The sequence below is a fragment of the Cryptomeria japonica genome, chromosome 2 (assembly GCF_030272615.1).
Source record: "Cryptomeria japonica chromosome 2, Sugi_1.0, whole genome shotgun sequence".
Lineage (NCBI taxonomy): Eukaryota > Viridiplantae > Streptophyta > Pinopsida > Cupressales > Cupressaceae > Cryptomeria > Cryptomeria japonica.
Window position 1 is genome coordinate 578968064 of NC_081406.1, and position 12422 is coordinate 578980485.

Here is a 12422-nt window from a genome sequence, read left to right on the forward strand (position 1 = left end):
CCAAATTTATTGTAGTTAAAACATTTAAATGGTGCTTTACCTTCATACTTACTTCCAATAGGACCTTTAGGCATTTTCCTTGCAAATAGTGCTTCAAGTTCTTCCAATTCTTCATTTTCCCTCATGATATCTTCAAGTTCTCTTGCATAAAGTGCTTTCCAATCAGATTTATCAGATGATGATGATGATGATGATGGTGATGATGATGATGATGATGATGATGATGATGATGATGATGATGATGATGATGATGATGCTTTGAAGGATAAATCTATCTTAATTGTAGCAACAAGACCAAATTCCCCAGACTCAAATGCTGAAAGTTTTCCAACCAAGGTATCTCTAGATACTGATGTATTAGGCATTGTTCTCAACTCATTAATAGCAGTTACTTTCATTTTGTATGCTAGTGGAAATTCTCTCAAAACATTAGAAACACTTTCATATTCACTTAAGGAACCTCCACAATATTGTATTCCTAAAACAATTTCATTAACCCTTTCCATAGAAGCAAAAATTCTTTCATCTTCTCCCATTTTCAGATTTTCATACCTGACCCGGAAGCATTCCAGTTTTGCAATTTTGAAAATGGTGTCTCCTTCATTCAATGTCTCCTATTTATCCCAAAGAGCTTTAGCAGTAGATTGGTATGATAATCTCATGATTTGCTGATCTGACAAGGTGCTCAAGAGTGCTTCTCTTGCTTTACAATCATTCTCTTTATCCTTACACAATGTTGGTGGATTAGGTTGATTCGGTGTAGGACCAACATAGCCATTTTTTGTAACATTCCATATGTCTTTTCTAATGAAATTCAAATGTGTCTCCATTCTAATCTTCCATATACCATAGTTAGTTCCATCAAGTTTGAGACTGTCCTTCCTGAAAAAGTTAGTTGCCATAGAATCTCCTCAAGCTGTTAAACTTCTGCAAAAAGAGGACTTAACTATATTACCAATTGTTAGGACCCAGAGGAAATTGAGAGAGTGGGGGGGGTGAATCAATTATCTATTAATTTCAACCAAATATAACTTAATCAAACTTGATACTTAATACCAGTAAACCAAACTTAATGCCGGTTGACAAATTAGTAGTTAATATTAATACTGGTGAAACTCAAAGCATATAACAAAAAGAGAAACAACATCCACAACACATAACACAAATATTTGTATGTGGAAACCCTGTAAGGGGAAAAACCATGGTGGGAAACCTTACCCACAATAAGATGATACTATTGCAGATAATATGTGTATACAAATGGGGTCCGCACATGCAGAAAGGCCAACTGCCTAGAGCTCACTGCTCAATCACAAAATAAGAGTCACACTGACTACAATTGGATGATTAAATCCAATAATAATGTACTGCTCAAAGTAGCATCTCCAATGCTGAATTCAGTACTGGTTAAGCTTTGATAATCACCTTGAAACCTTCCTTGAACCTTGTCTATGGTCTGCTCATATAATCTTCAATATTCGCACATACCATGTTTCAATACCACACTTCCTTACTTCATCTCACAAATGAGATATTACATATATACCAAAACCTAAGACCAAATGTGTAGGTTGGCTAATAAAGAATATTATAATTAAATCAACTACAGATAAGTCAAGATGCGATGCATCATGTCGGCTCAATACATTTACAATAGTATCCAATTGATTAATGTTGGCAAATGCACACTCTAATGAGACATTGTAGGTGATTGAAGGTATTGTCATTGATGGCAACCTTACAATCATGTGATACCGATAGGAAGACACAGGCACTAGCTCCGACAGACTCTACACTGGCATACAGATCACTGACACTGAAAAGGAAGATTACTGACACCCTGGCCGACAAGAATTTTGTGTATATATATTTTGTAATTAAATGTAAAATCTTTTGTAAAGCCGACTTGGCAGATTGTAATATGACTCATATATGTATGAGATCATTGTAGATAATTTACTAGGTGATTGATGAAAAGATGATAACAGATCTAATATGCGAATTCTTGGATAAGGGTTTATGTATATAGAAGAGCTTAAATAGGTATTGAATCTGGCATAGTAGATGCTAATCTGAAGCAGTACAAGACATTGGATTTGTATAATCCATTTTGTAAGTTAGTGTGACTTCTTTGCAATTGAGTAGTGAGCTCTAGGCACTTGGCCTTCCTGCATGTGCAGAACCCTATTGTAAGTAGTAATATTCTCTTATTAGCCAGTAAGTGAATATTGTGGGTCACAAACCCCACAGAGGTTTTTCCCACACCGGATTTCCTCGTTAAAATATTATGTTATGGTGTGTTTCTTATGTTGTGGTTGTTATTCTTCTTTGTTGCATTGTTTTTGGTTTACCGATACACAATTTTGATATGCTTTTCATGTTATAAGTTAAGAAAATTATTATACCGGCCAGATACTGATTCACCCCCCCTCTTAGTATCTTTGGGAATACTAACAATTGGTATCAGAGCCTGGTCCTCTATTTTGAAAAGCCTAACAACTTGAGGATGATCTTGTCACCGGTAGAGATGGAAAATTTAAGAAAGCAATTGGAAACAACTCTTTTAGACTATGATGCAGAAAAAGTGAAAAATATCAAACTTGAAGATGATCTAAAGGCTGCTCAGGATACCATTCAAGGACTTCAAGAGAATTTCACTATTGCAAGGAACAAGAGAAGAGAAATTTGTGAAAAGATGCAGAAAGATGAAGATGAAAAGGAAACTCTTAATGATTTGGTGAACCGAGACAAGATAACTGTACAATGAAGAATGAGATGCAGGATATGACTATGAGATTTTGTAAAGAAACTAAAAATTGGAAGAAGAATGAAGAAGACTTGGTTAGAAGACTGAATGATGCTGGAAATGAAAACATAAGACTCAGTCATGAAAATGATATGTTGAAAACAGATTTGATGCATACACAAAATGACACAAATGAACTTATGAGACATAAAGGAATCTTGGAAAGTGAATTGGCTGTTGCAAATCAACACAAGGAGAAATTCAAGAAAATTTTAGAAGAACTTGTTGACATGCTGAAGAATCAGAAACCTAATGGTGATACAAATGGCCTTGGCTTTGAAATTGGTGAAAGCTCCGGTACTGCAAACAATCATGATCATAGTAAACTGGTAAGACAACCTAATGCTTACAAATTCAATGGGAAATGCTTTAACTGTAACAAGTATGGTCATAGAGAGAATCAATGTAGATCTAGAAATTATCAGAACACTAATACACCCACCGGTCAATGTTCTAAATGCAACAAAATTGGTCATAATTCAGAAAATTACAGAATGAATGTAAGATGTTATGTTTGTGGAAGATTTGGAGACCTATCTAATCAATGCATAACACAAACCAACATAGGATATGGGAAAGCTATTCAGAAAAACAACGTGACTTGTTATGCTTGTAACAAAATTGGACATATTGCAAAATTTTGTAGAAGCAAGACTTCACCAACAAATAACAAAGGTACTAGTTTGAAAGGTAAAGAAAAGGTTGAAGAGGTAAAGCAAGAATTCTCAAAACAATGGATCAAAAAGTCAAATCAGAATGTTGATGGGAATACTCCTCCACCGGCAGAACAAAGTATCACTCCACCGGAAGGAGACTCTTCATCTAATTGAAGGAAAATCCTTTGGGGGTTTAGTAACAAAATGAAAAACATGCTATTATTCCCTCGGTTGATGGTGAGAAGTTGAAATTACTTCTATACCGGTAGATGAGTTAAGTTGTAACTTAACTAGCAAGCATTAAATGTGGTAGTTGGAGAAAGTAACATTATAAAGAAAGTGTTTTGGCTCCTTTTTCATTCACCGAGCATTCAAATCTTTGAGTGCGCGAAAATCCCCGAGTGAAGGCATCCTTAGCGAAGAAGTGAAGCAGTTCATCCAAGCACTCATCCCTAAGGTAGATTGAGGTATTTATATTCATGGCATCCTCCTCCACTCCTAAATTTATTGCAAACCCTACTATGATTGAGGTTATTAAGCGCCCTAGATCCATATTCAAACTGGTTCTCGAAATTGCGAAGAAAGAAGATGCCCTAGGTGCATTCTCTAAAATACCCAAGGGAGTAGTCTATGCTGAAGACCCTAGAATATACATACATTGTTATATAGAGGAATTAGGTGATGATGAGATCAAAAACATGTATAGGACTATGATTTGTGATGAATCTGGAAATGTCAAACCGGAACACAAGGTAGTAGAAACCCTAGGTTTTGTGGATATTCTTAGCATTCCTGATTTTCCTGAGGATATTATAAGAATTGTGCTAAGCAGAGTCCATGGTGAATTCTTTTGGTTGGATTTAATTCATAAGATCACCAAAGAAGCAGTAAAAGTAGTAACAGGGTTACCTTCCACTGGTAGCAGACTTGACAGAACTAAAAGGGTCTCAAATGACATAGTGATAGATCTAACTAGTGCAACATTTGACAAAAGGTCTCTAGGTAAATGATGTGAAGGACATCAATGTCAGATTTGTTAGTATGATTTTAGGCTACAAAGCTACACATACAAATAGGTTGAACTCAATATCTAGCCTATGTATTAAAAGTGCATATGATATGGTTAACAACAATGCTAGAATAGATGTGTGTAAATGGCTCAAAGATGAATTAATAGACAATCTGAAGAAGATAAAGGGAGATAAGAAAGGAACCTTTAGATTTGGAAATTTACTTGTATGTTTAATGCTGTATATTACTAAACAAGTACCTAGTATTGGTAAGAAAGACTTTGGCTTTGATATAGCGGTAGGAAAACAACTATTGGATCTATTAAACAACATGGGAGATAACAGGGAGAAAAACTTAAATGAACATTTTCAAGCATTGAAAGCTCAAATGAAGACAAGAATAAGACTGTCACAGGCAATTGTAGATAAATATCAGAAGGAAATATGTTTTGTAATTAAAAAGGATGAAATCTGGATGGAGGCAATTGTCCCCAGGACTATCTGGGTAACTGAAATGGGCTATGAAACAAATGATAACATCATAGAAACTTATGCAAAAGCCCTCCTTGAAGCACCGAAGGAACCCACTGAGAAAGTCTTTGGAAATGCAGAAACAATTGAAAGTGGAATTCAGTCAAGAAAAAGGGTTAAGAAAGTTGAAGAAGCAATAAGGAAAGGAACCCATCAGGCAAAGGCAATTAAGGATAATGTTTTGAAACAAATTGGTATCAAAGAAAGTGAGCTGGAAGGACTTCAACTGGAAGCTCATATTTCACCGGTTGCAACTTCCTTTGAGAGTGATATACCAGTGGTATTCAAAAGGGTAGAAAGGAAAAAAAAACCCTCACCGGCACCCTCACCCACACCCAGGAAAATAAGACAAAAGCAACAAGCAGTTAGGCCTCCTGTTAAGAAAATGACTCCAAAGAAGAAGAAGATAAAACAAACATTGCTCCACTAGATAAGCTCCTTAATGAAATAATAGAGGATGGAAAGTTGAAAAACATTAGCAAACTATATAACACACTTTCTGCTGATGACAAAGAAAGCATTGAAAATAGTGTAATTTTACACTTAGATATTTAAAATAAATTTTTGATGGAAATTGTTGATGAGATACCCAATGAGTTGTATAGAAGACTAGAAGCTAGAAGGGTAGCCATTATTGAGTTGGATAAGAAAATAAAAATTGAAAAATTACTTGCAGTGCATCTAGTTAACTCACCTGATGAAATAGACCAATTAATCAGTGAGGCTAACCGGACAATGTTTTCAACCGCTCACCGGCATGTAGCATTAATGGCAGGTAGAGTGAATGAAGTCTCTGAAGAAACAACAGATGCATGGGACATATTCCTTTGTTGAAAAAGAGAAACAAGAAGAGTTACTAAGACCTAAGACCATCAGGGTATATCAAAAGGACAAGGATAAGGGGAAAGGTAAGGTAGGTGGACCTCCAAGCCTAAAAATAACTGATAACTTAACCCCACCTCCTTCGGATACTCCACCGGTAGAAATTACAGACAATAAACCAGCCACTGAGAGTATGGAGACTCCTCTAGAGGATACAAATCCTGAGTTTGAAGTTTTGTATACTATGAATATTGACACACAAGAGGTAAATGCTGTGGTTGATAGAGAAACCACTGAGGATAAAAAGAAAGATGTGACTACTGAGTCACCGACTGTAGATGTTGAGGTTGAGGTTAATGATACTATAAACATAAGCATAGAAAAATCTACTCATATAGAGAAACTGACAGAGGACACCATTAGTAAACCATTAGAAGAACCAATAGATAAAACTGAAAAACAATCAGGAGAACCGATAATGGACAGTGCAGAGGTAAAAACTGAGAAACCGAAAGTGCATACAAAGACTACATCTGAGAAACCGATAATTGAGAGCTCAGAAAAACCTTCTAAGACATAGATGGAGAAACTGGAACAGAAACAGGTTGAGACACAGGTTCCGAATGAGACAGTGCCACTGGCTAAAACTGAAAAGCCTAAACCTTTGCTAATAGAAATGCAAACACAAATTGACCTACCAGAGGTCGAAACAAGAAAGGTTATTACTACAACTGACAACATGGATATTGTGAAAACAATTGGGCAAACATCTGGTACTTCAATGACTGAATACCAGCCTACAAATGTGATTGAGGTCCTACTGGATTCAATAAATAAAATCACAGCGTGTAATGCACAAACCTATAAGGCTATTGATGACACAATCCCTATTCTTAGATTGATAGCACCAAAGTGCATTGTAGACAATAAATATTCTTTAGGACAACCAGACACATTGTCTAAATTCATCATTGGCAACATTTTGACAGTTGATCAAATAAATGAAGACACATTCTGTAGTACCCTTCCTCGTTTGAACTCATTAGACACATACTTTATTATTGTTTGTTTTTAGTGGATACATTACCATGATGTGTTATTCAAATTTTTCTGATATTATTTCATGCTTGATCTGGATATGAGATGCATAATTTATTTGCAGTATTTCAGTACTTGTGATTTATGGCATTTTATGGATTATTGCTATGCACCTTCATTTTACTTTATTTATGCAATGTGGAATTATATGTTGTGTGTTTGCGAGTGTATTGGATGCAAGGGGACGATTTTCCTTCACTCATTTCAGTGAGAAAGGGAACATCGTGATTCTCCTTCATCGGTGTGTATAAAATATTTTCGATATAGTATATATGCATGTGTGGTTCGATGATGCAGGATATTGCAGGTACAAGTACTGGGTAGGTATGAGGTATCGTCTCCACTTGGCTTCACAGGTCTGAGCGTAACTTATATTTTCCAAGGAAAGTGGAGGAGATAGTAGTTGACCCTATTTTATTTAGTTACACTTGTATGAGTGTCGTCAGTTGGTCGTCCTGTCAGTTTGTTCGACTTCGTATTTTTGTCATTTGATCTTCTTATGAGTCTTTGCTATGATTTGCTCTATTGTTTGTTTAGTGGTTTTAATTAATTAATTAATTAAATTTATGGTATTATCTCATAGTTGAATTGATTATGCATTGAGATTATAAATTTAGTTAATTAAAAGAAATTATTAAATTAAGTTGCAAGCTGCATGATATTAGAAATATATTTTAATTAAAGTTTTCATGGAAAAATAAAATAAATAAATTGTATTTATTATTTCCTATAATTATAAATAAATAAAAGAATAAAAGAATAAATAAATAAATGAATAAAATAATTAATTAGAATTAAAATATTGTTTTGATTCTTTATTTATAAAATTAATTAATTTGCATGAGAAAAGAAAAGAAAGAATAATGATTTTTAATTATTGCATGTTAGCTTATCTTTTGTTATAAAATTAGAAAATAAAATAAAATTACTATTATTCTAAATTTAGGTTTTTTGAGAAAAAAGCTATTGAAACTAGAATTTTAGTTTAAATAGGGGAATAGGTCTTTATTTTAGTACACAGGAAACAAGTCAGGGATTTAGATGAAGAGAAATTTATTTGGAAGATTGTTGAAGGATTGGTTCTCTTCTACAAATTTCTTCCAGGAAATCTATACCAGGTTGGGTGGCTTCTTTTGATTATTTGTTTTAAAGAAAATATTTTATTTCTTTTATCTTTCTGAATGATGTGTGTGTTAAGATGTTTGATAAATTTAAAATCTTGTTTGATTATTTCTTGTTCTTGGCTAAAGTCCATTCCTAAAGTTAATTTCTAGTTTATGGAAAGAAGTTATTTCCTGGGTGTCTGTAGATTAAATTTTAAGAAAATTGGAAAAAGTTATTATGACAAATTTTGCCAAGATTTTTATTGTGCATGGAAATTGCAAGATTTGAGAGGAATGTGATTTACTAGAGAAATCATTCCCTCTTGTTTGATTTTTGTTTCGATATTTGACTATGGCAATCTTTTTTAATATTTGTGTATCTCTGTGATATTATTAATTATTATAAAAATAAATTTAATTATTAAAAGTTAGGGAAATTATTTTATTATATTATTTTGGAGATATTATGTATTAATTAATTTCCCTATAAATAAATTTGATTGGAAATAAATTTTGGGTGAAAATAGAATTTACTTTTTTAGATTATTGTATTAAAAAAAAAAAAAATCAATTAAAAAAAACATTAATTAAAAAAAAACATTAATAAAAAAAAATTAATTAAAAAAAATTTAATTAAAAAAAAATAAAAAAAATAAATTTATATATATATGTATATAGTATTTTCTGTGGTTTTAATTATGTTATTTTGGAAATGAAGATGTTTCAAAATTAAATCTTCTTTTTATTATATATTTTAATGTGATAAAATTATATAATATTATGTTCGTAGAATATATATATTTATGTAATTATATTATATTATTATATATAATTTTTGAATGGGGATTTTAATTTAGATTATTGATATAATCTAATCGTGTCTATTTGTAAATTAATCATGAACATATATTTAGGGGGTTAATTTTTATGTGATTGATTTAACCTTATTGGATAAATGACAAAATTGATTTCTTTGTATTAATATAGTTGTATTTTCTTATTTTCTGGAAAATCTTTAATTGCAAGTTATTTATGCCTTTGGTTGTTTAAAGAAAAGATTGTCTGTATTAGGATCTTGTGAAAATGGTGTTTGCAGTCAAGCTTAATTTCGTTGCTATTCTAGTTGAGTTGTCATTATGTCATATGTTATTATTTCTCTTTGGTCAAGTGTTGTTGTATAACCTTATTGATGTGAACCATTGTGTGTTTTGTCCAAATGGTCAATCTTGGGTTAGTGATTGTGTATCCTTCACTTGTGATTTGTCAGGATTGGTTATGGTTGTCTGTTTCGCCATAGAGTTATTGTAGAGAGACATTTCCTGTTAGTGTCCTATGAAAGAGAGTGGCTTTCGAGCGGGGGCCATGCCCGAAGTGGATGACAGGATAACCCGTCGAAAGTCAGTTAAAAAGTGATAACCTAATAATATATTGGGGGGGAGTGAGATAAATATTAATTAAGATAATGTACCTGGTGCATAGGTGTAGTGCTTGTACAGGGCTCATAATGTTACGAGAAGGCCTGGAATGGCAAACTTACCACCTTGTCTTCATAAAAGGATTAGGGTTGGTTGAATATATTTACCAAAATAGCCTAAACCCCTCTTTGTAAAACCTGCATAAAAATAAGCTACTGATGTGAGCAAAGCTAGAGCTACTGTGGTATTAATATCATTTGTAGGTGCGGCTAATTCCCCATGAGGTAATTTAATAATTCCCCAAGGAAAAAGAGCACCTGCCCAGTTAGAAACAAAGATAAATAGAAACATAGTCCCTATAAAAGGAACCTGGGGACCATATTCTTCTTCACCAATCTGAGTTCTAGCCAAGTCCCGAACAAATTCGAGAACATATTCCAAAAAATTTTGTGCTCCGTTCGGAATGATTTGTGGGTCTCGAACAGCTAGAGTAGCTGAACCTAATAAGACAACAATTACAATCCAGGAAGTTATAAGTACTTGTGCATGAACTTGAAACCCCCCTATTTGCCAATAAAAATGCTGACCTACTTCCACGATATATGATCTTCTTTTGGCTCCTCTAACGCTAAGTCTTATATTCAGAGGTATAGGAGTAGTATTACTTACTAATATAATTTATTCTGCTCTTTCATTAGGGCTAGTTCTTATTTGTATATCCTTTTGCCTTCGTATGATGCAAGAGACCAGGCAAAGAAAGTGAAAGGACCAACTTATAGTTGAATAATAGTCATTTTTGAGTTTTCACCCTGAGGGAGCAGGTTAAGCACCACTAGTTTTAGCAGCATACGAGCCAATGCCAATTCCAAACTCACCAATAGCGAAGGTTAGCACTTGTCCCCCGTAGGGGGGCAGGGAAGATGCATTTGATTAAGTTGACCTCATTGACCCAGAACCACCATCAGTGGACCCTGTGGAAGTAGAGGCAGATGCAGATTGAGTTGTTCCACCAGCATTTTGGGTGGGTGGGGGGGAATTATGGATAGTAGGGGTGGGTGGCAATAGAGTAGAGCTCAGAGAGAAGGTATAGGGCCGGGAAGGGCCCCTACAATTCTATGGGCGATTCTATAACTATTTTAGCAGGAGGGGGGTTAGCAGGGGTATAGTTATTTATTGCTCACCCCCTACTATTCTAAAGGGCCCCCAGCTGGGGGTTCCAGTCAAGCCCTAAAATTATATGGTACTGAGAATTTTCTTCCATTAATTCTCGTATGTGCTTTTGGCGGAGCGCACATGCAAGAAGGAAGTTTTAGCTTAATGCAAATGAATAAAATAGCTACTATATTGCATACATATCAAAAGGAGAAAAAATTACTATATATTTCAATTCTTACATCTCCGACAACTAGTGGAGTCACTGCTAGTTTTGGTATGTTGGCTAATGTCACGATTGTTGAGCCTAATGCATACATTGCATTTGCAGGTAAAAGAGTTATTGAACAGACATTAAACCAGATAGTAGATGATGAAGATCAAATATCTGATTCTTTATTTGATTTTGGAATGTTTGATAGCATGGTTCCACGAGCTCTTTTAAAAAATGTTCTAAGCGAGACAATTGAAATATACATGTATGGTGATTGAAAGGTCAGAATAATTCATTCTATTTTAAGATTCCCAAAAACAATTCTTGATCCCTTAAGAATTGTTTTTTTGGGGATCAAAATAACACAGGGCACTACTTTGCAACCAATGTCATATAAATTGAAGACTAACAAACTGAAATCGCTCTTCATCCTAAGATCGAACGAATTCAACCCGTAGGTAATAGAATCGAGAAACGTCAGAATAGTAGGGGCCTCCTCCCACCCACCCATCAAATCCACCGGTTCAATCGCTTAATCTGTAGGGGGTTCTAGACATAACTCTTCCAGGGGCCCCTTCAAAAAAGAGTAGGCAGTGAACTACAATTCCCACCCAACCCGATGGGTGGGGGGCTAATGTTCCCAGTGAATTCTAGTAGTATGTGCATAAGCAGAGACATAGGTAGCTAAGCCAGAAGCTAGAGCAAAGTAACTAACTAATGGAGCAGGAGCATCAATTTAAGCACCTTTCATTTACCTTGACCCAGTTCCTTACACAGCAGATTAAGCAGTCGATCCAGGAGTTGGGAATGACACATGAAGGGCTACTCAGACACATCTCGATGGGAACTATTAACAACTAAGGGTAGGGTAGGGCAGGACCGCAACAAATACCAATTGTGTAGTAATTTTACAATTTATCCTACGTAATAGTCTATACCCTTTGATTCATCAGATAGGGTGCTCGAAAAAGGTTGGAATAGTTAAATAGGAGGATTACTATGACTATAGCCCTTGGAAAGTCTTCCAAAGAGGAACAAACTTTATTTGATATTATGGATGACTGACTACGCAGAGACCATTTTGTTTTTGTGGGTTGGTCCGGTCTCTTGCTTTTTCCTACGTAGCCTGTAGGGTCCGCATGAGACTTAGATGGAACTGGAGGCTCGGGAGAGGTTACCAGGAGAAACCCAAGATGGGGGTTGGGACCTATGGAGGCTGTACCATGGTATCCACTATAAGACATGTGATGACACTCTCTCCTTAGAGTCACTAGTGTTTTGTGAGTTGAGTCACATGAATGTTTGCGAAGTCTTGTAGTCCTTTTGTACTTGTCTTTCTTTGCTTGCTTGAGGGTTTTCTACTATCTCCTAGCACGTTGGGGTGGTTCCATTTTGGGATCACATGGTCGGGTGGTAGTGCCACTTCCCATCGGATGTTCTGGATTGTATCTTTAGGCAAGGAAAGGCTTCGCTGGTGTTCTTGGTTCGTGGTTCATGTACCAGCTCTTGTTTGAGATTATTGTTCAGTTGAGACCTTGTGGTCATTGTATCAAACTCTTATGTAACCTTGATATTGTAACTTTGTAAATCTTTGGCATTATTGGAAGCCATGTAT

At 34.9% G+C, this 12422-nt stretch overlaps 1 protein-coding gene across 1 annotated transcript; it reads right to left on the reverse strand.

Annotated features, from left to right (window-relative positions):
- Window positions 1–9573: 9573 nt before the first annotated feature.
- On the reverse strand, window positions 9574–11318 carry LOC131051755 (ATP synthase subunit a, chloroplastic-like). Its single transcript, XM_059215476.1, has 2 exons — window positions 11218–11318; window positions 9574–10075 (listed from the first exon to the last, which is right to left on the reverse strand). The coding sequence occupies exons 1-2, from the start codon at window positions 11316–11318 to the stop codon at window positions 9574–9576; spliced, it is 603 nt and encodes a 200-aa protein (XP_059071459.1).
- Between the last annotated feature and the right edge of the window lie 1104 nt (window positions 11319–12422).

Bases quoted from the DNA above. Each gene is read 5' to 3' on its own strand.
- LOC131051755 (XM_059215476.1), bottom strand. From the start codon at position 11,318: ATGGGTGGGTGGGAGGAGGCCCCTACTATTCTGACGTTTCTCGATTCT. The intron at 10,076-11,217 runs GTTAGTCTTCAA...TCTGAATATAAG, and splicing joins ATGAAGAGCGATTTCAGTTT to ACTTAGCGTTAGAGGAGCCA.